Genomic DNA, 17,693 nt, shown 5'->3' with positions numbered 1-17,693 from the left:
TCTCCAGAGATGTTCAATTGGATTCAAGTCTGAGCTCTGGCTGGGCCACTCAAGGACTTCACAGAGTTGTCCTGAAGCCACTCCTTTGATATCTTGGCTGTGTGCTTAGGGTCGTTGTCCTGCTGAAAGATGAACAGTCACCCCAGTCTGAGGTCAAGAGCACTCTGGAGCAGGTTTTCATCCAGGATGTCTCTGTACATTGCTGCATTCATCTTTCCCTCTATCCTGACTAGTCTCCCAGTTCCTGCCGCTGAAAAACATTCCCACAGCATGATGCTGCCACCACCATGCTTCACTGTAGAGATGGTATTGGTCTGGTGATGAGCAGTGCCTGGTTTGCTCCAAACATAACTCCTGGCATTCATGCCAAAGAATTCAATCTTGGCAAACCCCAGGTGGACTGCCATGTGCTTTTTACTAAGGAGTGGCTTCCGTCTGGCCACTCTAATATACAGGCCTGATTGGTGGATTGCTGCAGAGATGGTTGTCCTTCTGGAAGGTTCTTCTCTCTCCACAGAGGAATGCTGTAGCTCTGACAGAGTGACAGGTTCTTGGTCACCTCCCTGACTAGGGCTCTTCTCCCCCGATCAGTTTGGACGGCCGGCCAACTCTAGGAGGAGTCCTGGTGGTTCCGAACTTCTATTTATGGATGATGGAGGTCACTGTGCTCATTGGGACCTTCAAAGCAGCAGATATTTTTCTATACCTTCCCCAGATTTGTGCCTCCGGACAATCCTGTCTCGGAGGTCTACAGACAATTCCTTGGGCTTCATGCTTGATTTGTGCTCTGACATGCACTGTCAAGTGTGGGACCTTATATAGACAGGTGTATGCCTTTCAAAATCATGTCCAATCAACTGAATTTACCACAGGTGGACTCCAATTAAGATGTTGGAACACCTCAAGGATTAGCAGTGGAAACAGGATGCACCTGAGCTCAATTTTGCCAATTTTAAATTTGCCAAAATCTCAAACAAACTTTTTATACGTTGTCATTATGGGGCATTGTGTGTAGAATGTTGAGGACAAGAATGAATCTATTTTATTCTGGAATAAGGCTGTAACATAACAAAATGTGGAAAAGGTGAAGTGCTGTGAATACTTTCTGGATGCACTGTATATATATATATATATATATATATATATATACACATACAAATACATTAACACATACATACTAGAAGCTATAAAAGTCCCAAAAATAATCTCAAATCACACAGCAGCTTCATGACAAACTTGTCCACCTTTTATTTAGCACCAATTAGATTTTTGTGTGGCCATCATCGAACACAAGAGTTTCTACTGTCTTTATGATCTGGCATAACATTTAAATCATGGTTTTCTATTATTTCATATTTTTTTAGATGATCAATTTATGCCAATACAGTCAAAACACTAGTTGTACATATGGTTAGTATGCAATGCTACCAGCATAGCTCACAATTATTGCTTTAGAGACGCGCAGGCCATTCATGCTGCACATTCACGAGATCACGGGTGTAGCCAAATCATAATGCATAATTGTGTAACCACTTACAGAATACATCCCCCTTGAAAAAATAACAAAGAAACAGAAAACCGAACACAAATTGCCATAAACAGCTTATATTACATCAGATGTTACCTCAAGATAGAACAGCAAGAATAGCAGACTACAAACTGCTGCTACAGACAGTAATTAACTTGAGGGCCCCTTACAACAGGGGCAACCAATCATATAATTCATACTGAATAAGCCCAAGGAAATGTGAGCAGACCATAAATCATACACTTCATATTTACAGGTGCAATAGCAGGGAAAACAAATCATATTGACCACATGTCAGAGTAAAAAAAAAAAATCCTGTGTACAAAAGTATATAAAAAATATATATATATATATATATATACACACACATTTTGTCTTCAGCATCAAAGTCCTATATAATAAGAGAATGATGACATTTAATCCATTGAAGCAGCAGTGATGACAGTCATGCAAAGTAAAATTGGGAGGGGAGTGGAGTAGGAAAATAATTACTGTCTAAAACATAAAGGTGAGCCGAGACAACAGATGTTGTAAAGTGCAGATAGAAAAGATGATCGGCTGCAGATTCAGCTGTAGTGATTAGACGGAGGCACCTGTGGTTAAACCAGAGTAATCTGCAACTGGGTTCCAGTATTAGGAGACAGGCATCAAAGTCCCATATGGAATATTTCATATTGTCTGTTTGCTGGAGAAATAAGACATGATTTAAGTCCGAACAAAAGCCTTTGTGCAGTCAACCTGCAGTATATACAATGGAGGTCTGTATTTCCAATGAACCTCACCAGGCACCTACCCAGGTTGCCGCATGATAGTGTTCCGCACCTGCATTGTTAAAGCAGGTTGTGGGGCAGTTTGTTAATAGGGACATAGCAAACAATACTAAGGGTATACTTCAAGTAGCTTGAGGATCTTTGCACCATGTACCAGTTCAGATTGCTATATTACATGTCAAGCTGTAAAAACTATTTTATTATTTAGTCAATAAAAATTCTTAAATTCAGTCTAGTTTGTAGTTTTTGGTGGATTTAGTCTCATTGCCACTGATGCCAATGTGGGCATTGGTAGGCTTCCCAATATCTTCTGATCATTCGTTAATGTAGGAGGTTTTAAGCCAAGTGGTGCCAGTTTGGGCATTGGTTTCCAGAGTACATCTGAACCAGAATTCACTGGTTTCTTCGTTGTTTGACAAGGTAACAAAGTAACCGGAGGAATCTGTACCTCACACTGTTTCTCCACCACATTAATCAATGGTTCTTTCGTAGCAACATCCTGAAAAACCACAATACCTCCATCTTCATTATGCTTGATACTTTCTTGAATTTCTCCCTCTTCCAACTGCAGGAAGAGAGGGCTGAGCGAGATGTTCTTCTCCCTTGTTTCAGATAGTTCCTTGAATCTTCCAAAAGAGAAAGGAGAAGAATCCCCTTCTGTAAATTTGCTCACACTGCACCGAGATGCGCTGTCTGATCCTGCAAAGTCAGAGTCCAAATCATCAGTGTCATTGTTTAACTGTTGATTGAGTAAAGCAATCTCATTGAGAAGAGATGTGAGTGTTTCATCTGTGTCTTCGTGATCACCAATTACATCGGATAACACACTCGGATCTAACCCTACATTATCAATGGCACAGGATAATTTATTGAGCTCTAGCTCAAGTCCAGAATCTTTGACATCTTCGGACAATTTGCCAAAGGAAGAATTATCCATACTAAGACTTTTTGAAGATCTCTCATTATTACTGCTGCTGAAGACACTCAGTGGAAGATGTTCCATAAGAGTACCATCTGGACTGTGCGTTTCCAAATCAGGAAAACTTTCTTCCACATTGTTCAGGAGGATAGACGTGGACGGCACGCTAGACACAGAAGATTCTCGACTCATTGCTTGGAAAGATACAATATCTCTCACATCGGTTTCTGGTAAAGGAGGGTGTACATCACATTTATTGCCCTTTTCAGGCACATGGGTACAGATCCCCAATTCTCTGCTCAAATCTGAGGAGGCGTCATTAGCTAAAGAAGTGACATTCACAATCTTTGGCATCATGGACAGATCATCTTTTTCTACAAACAAAAAAAACAAAAGATATGTAAATACATAATTAAGGAAGAGCCATAAATGAACTAATCATCGCTTTCCCCAGTTCCATTTAAATTTGTTCACTGAAGTAATATTTACCTGAATTAGTGGCAAATGAGGGAGTGACAAAATCAGTACAGTAGAAGTACGTCACCTGTTACACCAGCAGCTGGCATAAAGCAGCTGTAGCTAAATGCTACTGTACTGGGTAACCACAGAGAGACGGAAAATAATGCTAGTGATCAATGTCAGACTGCAGTCACTGTGCATGCTCCCAAAACAGCATTAGCACTAGACTTTGGCACTTGTGGAAAACAGCCTTACTGATTTGGGATGTGGTAATGACTTTCATGGAAATATGTTAGTGCATCAATCAGCTTGTGAATGAAATGGAAAGAAGGAAGGAGCAAACATTTATATTTAATGCACACGTACCTGATTCAGGGGGTGATTGTGCCAGTGTAGAGATGGTGCCAGGCACAGCCGATAAAGTGATAGGCCCAGGACCATTGCCAATAATACCTTTGAGTTGTATTGCACCAGGAAGCTGAATCACCACAGAAGTCATACCTGGAAAATAATTAAAATAGATTTGCTTTACTTCTAAATTACTCCAAATAACATGGTCAATGCAGATACATTCATAGATCAAATAAACTGCTGAGTGACTACCTCACCAAACATGGAGATGTCTAGACGGAGATACATTGTATGGTAGAGGACATGTGACATTGTTTACGATTTCAAATGGTAGTTTTTCTCAGGAAATGATGTAATCTAATCTTACATTATGCCTCCCCAAGAATGACAAAGTGGGGGATCAGAAAAAAATGGGATTTTTGTGCTTACCATAAAATCCTTTTCTCCGATTCCTTGGGGGACCCTGAATTTAGTAGTGTAAGGAGCCTGGTACTTTAAAACTAAAACAGTGAACTGGGCACCTCAAACCCCAATATACCCCAACTGCCTGTAAGCCACAGTTATTTTCTAACAAAGCCCAAAAGACAAGAGTACAGGAAAGGAGTGAAAGCAACACCATTATGACAGGAAAAAAAACCAAACATACAAAGCTTAGGGAGGACGTCCAGTGTCATCCATGGAAATGGAGAAAAAGATTTTATGGCAAGTACAAAAATCTCACTCTTTCATCCAATGGAGGACACCGGAAGAATGTCCCAAAGCGATCGACAAGGGAGAGCGCACTCTTTGGCCGCCTTGCATAGCTGTTCAGCCAAGGCGCCACACCGGGCTGCACATGAGGGACCCACAGAGTGAGTAGAAGGAGCAGAGACTGTAGTCTGCACAGGGAGGCCAGCCTGCATGTAAGCCTGTGAGATAGGCATACGAATTCATCGGGCCAGAGTCTGTTTATTAGCTGGCCATCTCTTCTTGTGGAATCCATATAGGACAAAGAGGGAGTCCGATTATCTGACGGGAGTAGTACGGTCCACTTAGATCTTTAAAGCACGGACCACATCCAAAGAGACCTCACCTGCCGAGAGGTCTGGTGATTGAAAGGCCGGAACCCCAATTTCTTCATTTAGGTGGAAACGAGAAACCACCTTGAAAAGGAAGCCTGGGTGTGTTCGAAGAACAGCCCTGTCCTGATGAAATATCAAAAAGAGGGAGCGACGTGAAAGTGCCCCTAAATCCGATACTCTACAGGCAGATGCTATAGCCAGAAGAAACAAGAGTCTTCGCAGTGAACCATTTAACATCCACCGATTCCAGGGGTCCGAATGGAGGTTCTTGAAGTACTTGTAGCACCACTGACAAATCCCATGGAGCCACAGGAGGGACAAAGGGAGGCTGTATACGTAGAACACCTTCAGGAAGGTGTGAACATCCAATATAGGAGCAATTCTGTGCTGGAACCAGATAGACAAAGCAGAGACCTGCACTTTCAGAGATGCCAATTGGAGGGCCTAGATCTAATCCAGTCTGAAGAACGGGAAGAATTCTAGAAAACTTTAAAAGACTCGAGGGTCATAATTTCTTGGAGCACACCACTGGAAATATGTATGCCATATTCAGTTATAAATTCTACCTGAGGCTGCTTTACGTGCCCTGAGCATGGTCTGGACCACAGAACTGGAGAAACCCTTAGCTGTTAAGAGGTATGGCTCAAGAGCCAAGTCGTCAAAGACAGACTGGCTAGGTCCGGATGTAGACATGGACCCTGAGACAACAAGTCTACTCGTAGAGGAATGTCTATGGAGAGACTCTGAGGATTGGAGTGTACCAATGGCGTGTGGGCCAAGCCGAAGCTATTAACAGGACTGTGCCCCCCTCCTGTCTGAACTTTCGAAGCACTCAAGGAAGCAGGGATATTGGAGGGAAGAGATATGCCAAATGGAACTTCCATTTCACAGACAATGCATCTATGAAAGCTGCGTCAGGATCCTTTGTCCTGGCACCATAAACTGGAAGTTTGTTGTCGTGTCTTGAGGCCATGAGATCCACGTCCGGTAGACCCCATTTGTCCACCAGAAGCTGAATGACTTCTGTATGTAGAAACCTTCTCCTGCATGCACATTGTGACGGCTGAGAAAATTCGCTTCCCAATTGAGAAGTCCCGGAATGAATACTTCAGAGATAGCTGGGAGATTGCGTTCGGCCCATGTGAGAATGCGGGACACTTCTGTCATTGTTAACGGACTTCAAGGGCCCCCTTGGTGATTGAGGTAGGCCACTGCCGTGGCATTGTCATCTTCAGAATATCCTAAACCAGAGCGATAGCTCCAGATGGCTTGGAGTTCCAGGACGGGGAATGGCAACACTGCCTCGAATGGGGTCCATTGGCCCTGGAAGGAGTGCTGGCCGGTTACTCTGCCCCACCCTCGGAGGCTTGCATCCGTAGTGAGGAGAGCCCAGTCCGGGATCCAAAAGGGGCGACCCTTGCCCAAATGGGATGTCTGTAGCCACCAGGCTAGTGACAGGCGAACCTCTGGGGGGAGGCTCATCGTCTGGGATCTGAGCAGATGGGGTAGTCCGTTCCATCTGGAGAGGAACTGTTGCAGGGGGCTGGAGTGAAACTGGGCAAACACCCTCCATGTCAAAGGTGGACACCAAGGCCTGCATTGCAGAATGAATTGACATTCGGCGCTTGTGCTGTATTGCTGAAATCTTGTATGCAGTTAGGAAGATTCTCTGAATCAGAGTCCAGGAGGGCTCCCAAATGAAGCATCTTTTGAGAGTGTGTCAAGTGAAGACTTTATCAACCAACCGTGCATTTGTAGGAAATGGTTACCTGTAAATTGCAGTGAAGAATCTCTGGGGAGATGGCCAACAGCAAGAGATCGTCTAAGTATGGGAGTAGTCATAATCGCCATGATTTTGGTAAAAACCCGAGGGGCCGTAGAGAGGCCAAACAGCAGAGCCTGAAATTGGTAATGTTGCTGTTGTATAGCAAACCGGAGATATTGTTGATGAGAGGACGCTATAGGTACATGTAGGTAAGTGTCTTGGATATCCAGAGACACCATAAAATCCCCAGGCTCCATAGCTATGATAATACAGAGAAGGGTTTCCATACGAAACCTGGACACCCTGATAAATTTGTTCAGAGATTTGAGGTTGAGGATAGGCCGATGAGACCCACTGGGCTTCTAAATGAGGAAAAGAGTAGAATAATAGCCCTTGCCTTGTTGTGAGGAGGGGACCCGAATTATTACTCCTAAAGTCAATAAGGACTGAATGGCTTTTTGGAGCAGCAAGGCCTTGGTTGGGTCCGATGCAAAAGAACTGCTGTGGGGCTCGAGAGGGCATATCCGTGGGATCTGACGTGCTTTAATGCCACAACTGGGCGTATTGAAGTCGGCCTCCCACCCTGGGAGCCCCAAGGGAGAGGCCCGCCCCATCAGGCTGTAGGCTTGTCCTCAGATTTGGCAGGGGGATGTCTAGTAGCCCAGGTCTGTTTAGTCCTAGGCTTAGAGGCCTTAGTTGATGCCTTGAAAAGGACTGACCTTTGGTTTTCCCGAGGTCGAAAGGATGATGTCCGAGGCTTTATGTTATATACAGGAGGGTAGGAATGCAGTCTTGGAAACTGCCAAGGTAGTCACAATTTTATCTAATTCCTGGCCAAACAGGATATCTCCAAAATAAGGCAGAGATTCCAGAGCATTCTTAGAATCCGAATCTGCTTTCCAGGAACAGAGCCAGACAATACGGCGGACCACTACTGAAGTGGCAGATATCCTGGAGGCTAGAAGAGCAGTATCCACAGCTGCTTCACCTAAATAGGAGGCTGCATCTCTAATGTGAGATATGTAGGACAGCTGTTCCCTCTAAGCATCAGAAGGAAATGTCTCTTCCAGGGCATCTGCCCAACTCTCAGTGGCTTTTGCCACCCTGGCCGTAGCCCTAGCAGGACAATATAGCTCCTGTAAGAGAGTATATAGATTTATGACAAGCATCTATCAGTCTATATGTAGTTTCCTCCAAGGAGGTTGCAGTATGTGCGGGTAAGGTAGCATTCTTGACCAGACGAGTTACATGAGAATCCACTGCTGGGGGAAATTCCCATTTAGTGCAATCAGTGGCGGGAGAGGGTAAAAGGCAGCCCAAGGTGGATCCGGCGGAGGGGACACTGGGGCTGAGGGGCCGTATAACAATTAGTACAGAAACCATCCTGAGTGAGATCATCTGGAGCTAAGCCCCTTGAGCAGGACTTGCTTATTCTTTCCTCTGCCAGCCATAGTCACTGGGATAATGGAATATAGAAACTGACAGTGCAGTGTGAAATATGGCACAGTGTAGTGAGCAACCTCACTATATAGTATGTGATAGCGCTCCCAAACCTATGGGAAATGTGAGGTACAATACCCCCCCTATACCATAGTATGCCAGGGTATAGTAGAATAAAGGGAAAGGTATAAGTTTGATAGTAAAGAAAGTAGAGATCAGTGCTAGCACAAGTCACATACAAATGCAGAAAAATACTGTATACAGTATATCTGCAATGGGCACTAAATCAACTACACAGACCAGCAGTGGCTGGTAGGATACAGCACTGTATAACCTGGCCCTTGGGAGAGGTATACAGGGAAACTGGAGCCAGCGTTCTCGAAGAGCTGCTTGCCATATATGGCTGCCGCACGTCTCTTAGGGATCGGAGGAGCAGCTCAGGGCACTGCAAGACCACAGTGGAGTGGCGCCCTGAGCTGGAGAAGGGACTGCAGGGGGAGCGCCTTTTCTCTTGGCTGACGTTAACCACCAGGTCCCCTGGCCTGTATAATATGTATAAGACGTCATAAAGACTCTAGTCCTCTCAAGCGGATTATCTGCCTTACCTGTCCCCTGGATTCCGGGCTGCAGTCTGGGGTCCGGGGAGCCTGCTAGCTACCCCTCAGAGCCCCGCTGGGAGTACTGTACCTAGCCGAGGGCTGGTGTCATGGCGCGCGGAGGGGTGATGGAGCAGCAGTGTAGACGTCCAAGAGACTCTCTCGTGCTGCTGCTCAATAGTAAAAATACTAGAAATAAATATAAATATAATACTAGAAATAAATATAAATCATAAAAATAAGCTTGGGCTGCGTAATGCAGCCCCACTGTTAGAAATGGTGATCCAGCTCCTGCCAGACACCAACAAAACTGAGTTGCCCTCAAAACCCGGTCCTCCAGGTCCCACCTACATTCCATTGTCTCCCCTGTGGAGCCCTATGGACCCGGAAGAAAAAAATAATTTTTTTCCCCCCAAACCCTGGACTTAGGGTAGCTCTGCTACCGAAGGAAAAAAAGGGCTGAAAAGGACAAGACCCCTACCATGTGATGGCTCCATTGAGGGATCTACCAGTGAATATTGCTTATACATAGTGAAAGAGAGAACGACTCAATGCTTCCAATTAAAACTAGCTGCCTAAACAGCGACACTATAAGCCTCAGATAAAATGCTGATTGAAGCCTGCGCCACTTGTACTGCTTTGGGCACCGACTTAACGCACAATTCTGCTCGCCACCTCAGGAGGGTGTAAGCAGAAATTGCATGCTATTTGCGAATGTAACAATTGAATTTCGCGTCCAAACGGAGCAACAATTGAATTGCTCCGTCCGGGGCCCATTAGTCAGAGCCGCCGGGGAGAACAGCTGAATCGATCCCCCAGGAATATAATAGTGGAGCACAAGTAACACACACTATAATGTGAGGGGGTAGCTGTAACATTTCCCTTAGACACAAACATCTTTCAGTAGATTTACAGAAAAAATACAGTAATCATTATGTAAAATACATAATTGTATAGATTGTAAACTTGTGAGAAGGGCCCTCTTACCTCTATATCTGTCTGCTATTACCCAGGTTTGTTCTATTAATGTTGTTTCCAATTGTAAAGCGCAACGAAATATGCTGCGCTATATAAGAAACTGTTAATACTGTAATAATAATAAAAACAAGAGATATGGTAAGAACTTACCTTTGTTATCTCTGTTTCTACGAAGTCCATAGGGTCCACAGGGTTGACCTTGGGGTATAGGTTGGGAACCAAATCCGGGCACCACGCAGTTAAAGCTTTTAGCTCCCAGGATGCACTTGGGTCCACTCTCCCTATAACCCCGCCCCCCAGCCAGAGGCACCTCAGTTTGTAAGTAGCCAAAGGCCGGAGGAGGAGAGAAACAGAGAGAGAAAACTGGAACACTCTAGAACCATACTCACAGAAAAGGAGACGGGAAACCGGTGACCAGTAACACAGCCCATATGAAGCCAGGTGCGTCAGGGCGGGCGCCCTGTGGACCCTATGGACTTCGTAGAAACAGAGATAACAAAGGTAAGTTCTTACCATATCTCTTGTTTTCTACTTCAGGGTCCATAGGGGGTCCACAGGGTTGACCTTGGGGATGTCCCAAAGCAGTTCAACCAAGGGTGGGGACGCTCCTGTGCTGAGAGGAGAATCCGTCGCCAAAAAGGAAGCATCCTGAGAGGCAAAGGAAACCAATGCCTAGAACCTTAAAAAGGTATGGACAGAAGACCACGTGGACACCTAGTAAGGCAAAACAGCCGAGGCGCCACGACGAGCCGCCCACGAGGGTTACACGGCCCGAGAAAAAAACAAGCCTCAACGACAGAAATGCCCACCCATGGGTAGGCCCCTGAGGAAGACATACGAGGCCATCCAGCCAACATTTCATTATAGGCCGGCCATCGTTTCCTGTTAAAACCAGAAACCGCAGACCACCAATAAGGAGTCCGATTACCATAAGGAACTTGAACGGATCACATAAAGCCAAAGAGGCCGGACCACAGTCCATGAGGCCACACCAGCCGAGGGGACTGGGAACTGAATGGCCATACCATAAGTTCCAGAATAATATGGAACCTAAAAACCACTTTAAGAAGAAACACAGGGCGAGAGCAACTCACACCCTGACATGATGCCCTCCAGAAGAGGGAGCCACATGAGAACACTCCCAATTCAGACACTCTCCTGGTTGATTTAAACACCCTGAGAGAGAGAGAGAGAGAGAGCTTAAACAATAGACCATGTAATGGCTATCACAACCAGCGGTTCCATTGACTGTCCCCGGAGGGAACAAAGAACCACTAAGAACCACTACTAACTCCCCAGGAGTCCCTAGGGAGGACAAGAGGAGGCATAATCCAGAAAACACTCCAAAGGATGAACTGGATACCAGAGCGGAGCAATTCCATATCTTAACCATACCGACAGTGTAGAGATCCGCACTGTCAGGAAGGCCAGGCCAAGGGTGAAACCCAAGCCAGCCGGAAGGAATGCCAGAATATCTGGAAATCCTGGACACCGGAGGATCGTATCGACAGGTACGACACCATAAGAATTATGTATGCCACAGTCCGTGGCAGATCCCAGCAAAGTCTGGCCTATCTGCTCTAAACATCTCAATGAAGACAGAGCCAGGGAAGCCGAGGACCACCGTAGGGGCGCAGTTAAAGACAAGCGATCCAGATCCAGGGAAAAACAAGGACCCTGAGACAACAGGTCCAGATAGTGAAGCAGTAGGAACTGAGCATCGATGAGGAGACTCCGAAAATCTTAGTACCAGTGATGTCTGGGACGACCTGGAGCCCCCAGAAGGAAAGCCCCTCCGTCTCGAATTAAACTTCCGAAGACCTCGAGGAAGAATGGAGACCGGAGGACACAGGTACACAAAGTGGAAGGACCACTTCACTGACAAAGAGTCACTGAAGGTAGCTTCAGTACTCCTAGAGCTGGACTGTAACACCGGTAATGTGTGATCGAGTCAGAAGGCCATGGGGATCAATCCCCTCAGGGAGGCCCCCTCTGCTCACCAGGAGTTGAAACCTCTCTTGGAGAAGAGACTAGTCCCCGGGATGCACGCCGTGACGGCTGAGGAAGCCCGCTTCCCAATGGAGAGCTCCGGGAATAAACACCGCAGAGTTGGCCAGGAGAAGATCCTTGGACTATGTCAGAATGGGTGACATTCCTGACATTGCCACCCAACTACCAGTGTTGCCTAGATGGAAGCCACTGTTGTGACACTGTCGGACTGAACCTATTCAGGTTTACCGTGACATATGGGTTAGGCCAGAGTGAAAGTCCAAGACAGCCTAAAGTATCAACAAGTTAAGTGGCAGGGCAGAAGCGACAGACGTCCAACTGCCCCGAAACGAATGCGGACCAGACACTGTCTTTAGCAAAGAACACCCTGGACGAGATGGCCATAGCCACCCGGACAGAGACCAACTCGCCTCCGGAGAAAGTATCATCGTTCGAACAGCGATCCGATGGAAAAAACTCGATCCATCTGGAGGGGAGTCAATTATGGCAAGGCCTGGAATGGAACTGAGCACATTCCACCCTACCAAAAGGTAGACACTCTGGTAGACCGCGCATCACAAAGAGTAATGACATATGTCGACTGCGTAGATATCCGCACACTCCAAGTTGAAGAGTGGAGATCTTGTCTTCCGCCAGAAAAATTCTCAGATTCTGAGAATCCAGCAGTGCTCCCAGATGAAGAAAACCCTGTGAGGGATGCAGGGAGGACTTTTTCTCCGTTGACTAATTATCTGTGCCGAGAAGAAGCCACGGTTATCCTGACCTGGCGGTAAAGTACCTTGGTGATCCTGCTAAAAGCAGGAGACCGTCCAGAGAAAGGAGCATTCGGATACACTGAACAGGTGAACTGTCAGAAAATCCATAAAGCTGGTAAACCCCGGTGGAGTTGAGGACAGCCCCAAAAGGCAGAGCCCGAAACTTACAAGTGTTGCTGTGGCACAGCAAACCTGAACCCATGCTGATGAGAGGGCTCTGTATGTACCCGTAGGTACGTATCCTGAATACTCGGATATACCATAAAATCCCCAGGTTCCAAACATCGGATGATGGAGCATGGACGATTCCACCTGAGTCAAGGCACCGTTGGAATCTGATTCAGGGATTTGAGACAGAGTATAGGCAAAGGAGGACCAGTCGGTCACCGCCCCAGAAAGAAAGTAGAACAACCAGTCCCTCACTGAGATAGTGAGGTTGGCCGAAATAGCTCTGCTTACCACAAAGACTGTATAGCTTTCTGGGATTGTAAGGCCCTGATCAGGTCTGAAGAAGGGCCCGTGTAACAATGCCTGTGAGGAGGCTGCCTGAGCAATGAGAGGCCGTTGAGAATCAGTACCTCACTCTGGAAATTCCCCAGATGTAGACCTGTCCCGTCAGGCTGAGGGTATATCCTCAGGTGTAGAAACAGGGTCGTCCGGAAGTCCAGGACTGCTCGGTACTGGATATGGTGGCCCCCATGGAGGCCGACAGCCTAGGAAAAAGGAAAAAACAGGCCTTTAGGCTGACCCTGAGGACAAAAAGACTTAACAGAGTTAGTCCGAATGTAGTGGGAGTAGCTAAAGACGGTATCTCCCCATTAGTGATACTGCCAATGATGCAACGATCTTGTCAAGGTCAGGACCAAACAAGAACTTCCCCATGGAAGGAGTGTGCGCCTCTGCTTTCCCATAACGCAGCCATAGGGTACTGCGGTGGATACAGACGCCGCCGAAACCCTGAAAGTTAGAAGACCGGCATCCCATGAGGTAATCCCACATATGACCACTGCATATTTTATGTGAGCGGCAAAAGATATTTGAACCTCAGACGTGTTGGAGGGGAAAAACGTCACAAAAGCATCACCATGCGATGGCCATGGTAGGACGGGCAACAGGCCCTGAAAACGAGTACATTGATTTCAGGCAAAGTTACCACCTACGGATCCGTAAAATCCGTCCAGGCCGGGATGGGAGGCGTATTAATGCCTGTAACCCGATGATTAACATACAAATCCATCCCAGAAGGGGATTTCCATTACTTGTGAGGACCCTCAGGGAATGGGAAACAGGAGGCCTTTGTGACTCCTCGTATCTGGCGACAGCCCGACTCCCGCTATGAGATCCACCCTTGGGCAGAAAACGGGAGATGTATGATACAGGTGCAGGATCGACATTCTCTATATCCAGAATGAACCTGGCTACCAGCCCCAAAGCAGGGATAATAATACTTGAAATCGGCTCCCCCCATGTGAGAGGGAAAGAGCCGAATATACCATCCAGTTCACGGCAGAGCCACTGGTCAGTAACCACAGGGCGTATATCACGCCAATTAGTATTTCGTATAAAACGACATCCACCAGGGTGGCCGTTGTGGTAATCCCTGCAAGGGGAATGACAGACCGACTTTTGTCCAGGAATGATGATGTTCGTCCGTGCAAGATGACGTTTTGCCTCTTTCTGAGTTCCGTTTTTTTGGAGGGAAAAATCCGAACTCCACGTGCAAACTCGAACCTATCCGAGCCTGCACATCCCTAATGTGAGGTCTCAGAACCACCCCAGGTACACCTGTATTAGGGCAGATAAAGAAAAGGGATAGATATACACTGACAGGTGAGAGAAAAAGCAGCAGTCAGCACTAGCATAAGTCACATACAATGCAGAAAAATATATATACATACATAAGCATGACATATAATATACTGCACAATGTCGCTACATTCAACTGCCCAGATTCAGTGTCTGGGAAGGCTATAGCGCTGTGTACACTCACCCAAAATGGCCAGGTACGCAGGGGGACTGGGCTCACTGACATCCTAAGAGTTCTGCAGCACCACAGAGAGAAAATGGCCACTGGAGACCTCAGAAGAAGCAGCTCAGCGACGCCAGACTGTATTATTGAAAGGCGCGCTGAGCTGAGGGGAGGAGCCGCTAGACAGGGAAGGCTTCCTCCCCTGGCTAGCAATTAACCCCCCGGGATGCCGGCTCCCGCTGCCGCTATAATCCCTGGTGGGCTGTGGACACGCGGGGTATGCCTCCATGGAGGGGGAGCCCGCCGCCACCGCTAGCGCCTCCGGTCTGTCCCCAGAGACCGGAGGCATAAGGCTGCATATTCACACGTGGATCACCGCAAGCGGTGACCACGCGACTTACCTGTCCCCGTCGATCCGGCAGCAGCCCAGGGATTCCTCCAGAGCACGGCTAGTACAGACTCTGGGGTCCCGCTGGGATCCCCAGATCTGTACTGGCGTCGCAGCGCCGGCGGGGTGTAGGAGCGGCAGCTCAGACGTCCATTGGACAGTCTGATGCTGCCGCTCTGAAGAGTAGTAAAAAATAATAAAATTCAACTCTTTTAAGCTTAGGGACTGCTAAGCAGCCCCCCTGCAGTAACGGTGACCCAACTCCGGCCGGGCACCAACTTAAACTGAGGTGCCTCTGGCTGGGGGGTGGGGTTATAGGGAGAGTGGACCCAAGTGCATCCTGGAAGCTAAAAGCTTTAACTGCGTGGTGCCCGGATTTGGTTCCCAACCTATACCCCAAGGACAACCCTGTGGACCCCCTATGGACCCTGAAGTAGAAATCTCCTGCGCCAGAATACATGTATGTGGAGAAGATTACAGATGTAACATTCTGCTCTATGCATCCCTGCAGTAGGTTGTCTGTTCCATAGAAGCCACTGAAAATGGCAATCAGGGTCTAAGGAGGCAGTGTTTTGGTGGTCTCTCTCCTCAAAGAAAGTGCGTTCAGGAAGAGGAGCCCAGCAGGGATTGCTCTTCCACCTAGGGCATGCATGAAGGCAGACAACCAATCCAAACCAGACAGCTCCCTGTGCCACCTCTCACCAATAACAGGGGCTACCGCTGAGTAATCTGCCATTGGCCCAGGCCCCCCAAGTCTATATCCACTTAAAAGTGAGAGGAACTTGCCAAAGATGGAAAGCTGCTTAACAGTTATGTTGGGCTACGGAATGAGGTCGGGCTCTGCAATGGTAGATGTAGCTCGGGGATCCCGGACACTATCCTGCGATGGTTCCCCCCTGGAGACCATCCCTATGGTGTAGGCAGGCTCCCATAGCTGAGAATGCCTAAGTAGCATCCCTAGATTCTGCCCCAGTGAGTCCCCATAGGGATGGGCCATAAAAAATAAAGAAATAAAACAAAGAAGAATCCAGTCAGGCTATCTGCAGCCTGACACACAGCACCCAGTTCCATCTGTTACCTGCAGCCTAACACTCAGCACCCCGGGCTCCTTCAGTCACTGATAAAAAAACTGAAGATTACAGACAGTTGTGGTATAGAGGAGAGAGCTAAACTCAAACTTTTAGTTAAAAACTGCCAGGCTCCATACACCACTAGCGATACCCAAGTGTTCCCATTGGATGAAGGAGAAAAGAATAAACAAGATAGTTCCCGTTGATGTAGTATTACCGGCATGGACAGAAATGGTCTGAAGCTATTCGTGAACTGCAAGTCTCAATAGCACCTGAAAGCTGCCCATAAGGCATTTATAACTGCACTATTACATCTCTCTAGTCTAGGGTGCTCCCGCATTCTGTGATAGCACTGTACCCCAAAATTAATGCAACATCTAAAACGTGGAACAAGTAGTTTATCAGAAAATGAAGCTGCCTATATATCTACTGAGATTGCAAAAGAAAATAACCAGCTAAAAAGCGACTGTGATCTAAAATGGATTTTATGTCTACCGGGCCTAGCACACAGCACTGTATATACTAGACAGTTATACGCTATCTCTCTGTACAGGGTCTTTATATCCTTGACAGCTGCAATATATTTGTTCTTTTTTAAGCCTTCCCCTGCCCCAAACAAACATAACACCCTGAACCTGATGATGTCCCACATATTCAGTGTCACAAAACAACTGCATTGTGAGGGGATTATTACAAAGATTATACGGAAGGCAAGGCAAACAATGACAAATATTCTGACTGATGGAGCTTTGCAAGCAGACTCATTAGCACCATCACAGAAACTAACTTGTAACAAGAATATTTGAAAAGGACATTAAATAATCTAGGAATAGGATATCATTTAAACGGGATGTAGTCAACAGACCGGAGAACTAAATGCCACCTGTCTATTTCCCAACATGGGATTTAAAATAGGCGTCGAAATACCAACGCCTATCTTAATCCAGACGTCTGAATGCTGATCCGAACGAGGTAAGTGCAGGCATCCTTAGCAGTTAGCTGTGGGGGCGGGGGGGGGGAGGGTTAGGTCTAGGCATCCCCGGGTAGGGTTAGGCTAGGGGAAGGGGTGTTTAGGAGTCACTGGGGGGTGGTTAGGGTTAGACACCCCCGGGGGGGACTTAGGGTTAGGCACCACCCCGGGAGTTTTAAGGTTAGGTACCCCCAAGGAGGGTTAGGGTTGGGGGGAGGGGAGAAGGGTAGATTTAGGTGACTTACCTGCGCCGTCAGGATTCTCCTTCTGTCGGGCTTCCACTGTCGGTATTTCACTCGGCGGCTATTAAGGCACCGGGATTTCATACCCAACCCCATTTAAACAAAGCAGTACAAGGAGCAGCCCCAAATATATATATGTATGTATCCTCAAGACGATGCAATGAAGCATCAAAACGTTGAAGCATTTAACATGCGCCAGTGTGTATTTCTATACCAGAGTGCCGCCGCTGAGGTGTATGTATCGGAAACTCTGTGGGAGTTTTTCCGTGGAGGGCACCTGGGACACTATATGAGATTAATGGAAGTGCCATTGAAGGGATCTTGTGTATGTAAAATAAATTGATATATATATATATATATATATATATATACACACACACACACACACACACATATATATAACACTAGTGGATAAGGAAAGG

General features: G+C 46.9%; 1 protein-coding gene across 1 annotated transcript in view; it reads right to left on the bottom strand.

Annotated features, from left to right (window-relative positions):
• Positions 1 to 1,224: 1,224 nt before the first annotated feature.
• LOC148501817 (MAX gene-associated protein-like) overlaps positions 1,225 to 17,693 on the bottom strand; it is a 187,936-nt gene continuing 171,467 nt past the window's right edge. Inside the window, exons 24-25 of the mRNA XM_088449939.1 lie at positions 4,043 to 4,177; positions 1,225 to 3,591 (exon numbers count right to left, since the gene is read on the bottom strand). Of these exons, the coding sequence (XP_088306065.1) occupies positions 2,531 to 3,591; positions 4,043 to 4,177 (1,196 nt within the window). The 3' untranslated portion in view covers positions 1,225 to 2,530. The remainder of the gene's footprint in view (positions 3,592 to 4,042; positions 4,178 to 17,693) is intronic.

This window comes from Taudactylus pleione, unplaced genomic scaffold (genome assembly GCF_031769625.1).
Source record: "Taudactylus pleione unplaced genomic scaffold, aTauple2 ptg000501l, whole genome shotgun sequence".
In the NCBI taxonomy this organism is placed as follows: Eukaryota; Metazoa; Chordata; class Amphibia; order Anura; family Myobatrachidae; genus Taudactylus; species Taudactylus pleione.
This window is presented reverse-complemented; position numbering and strand designations above follow the sequence as displayed.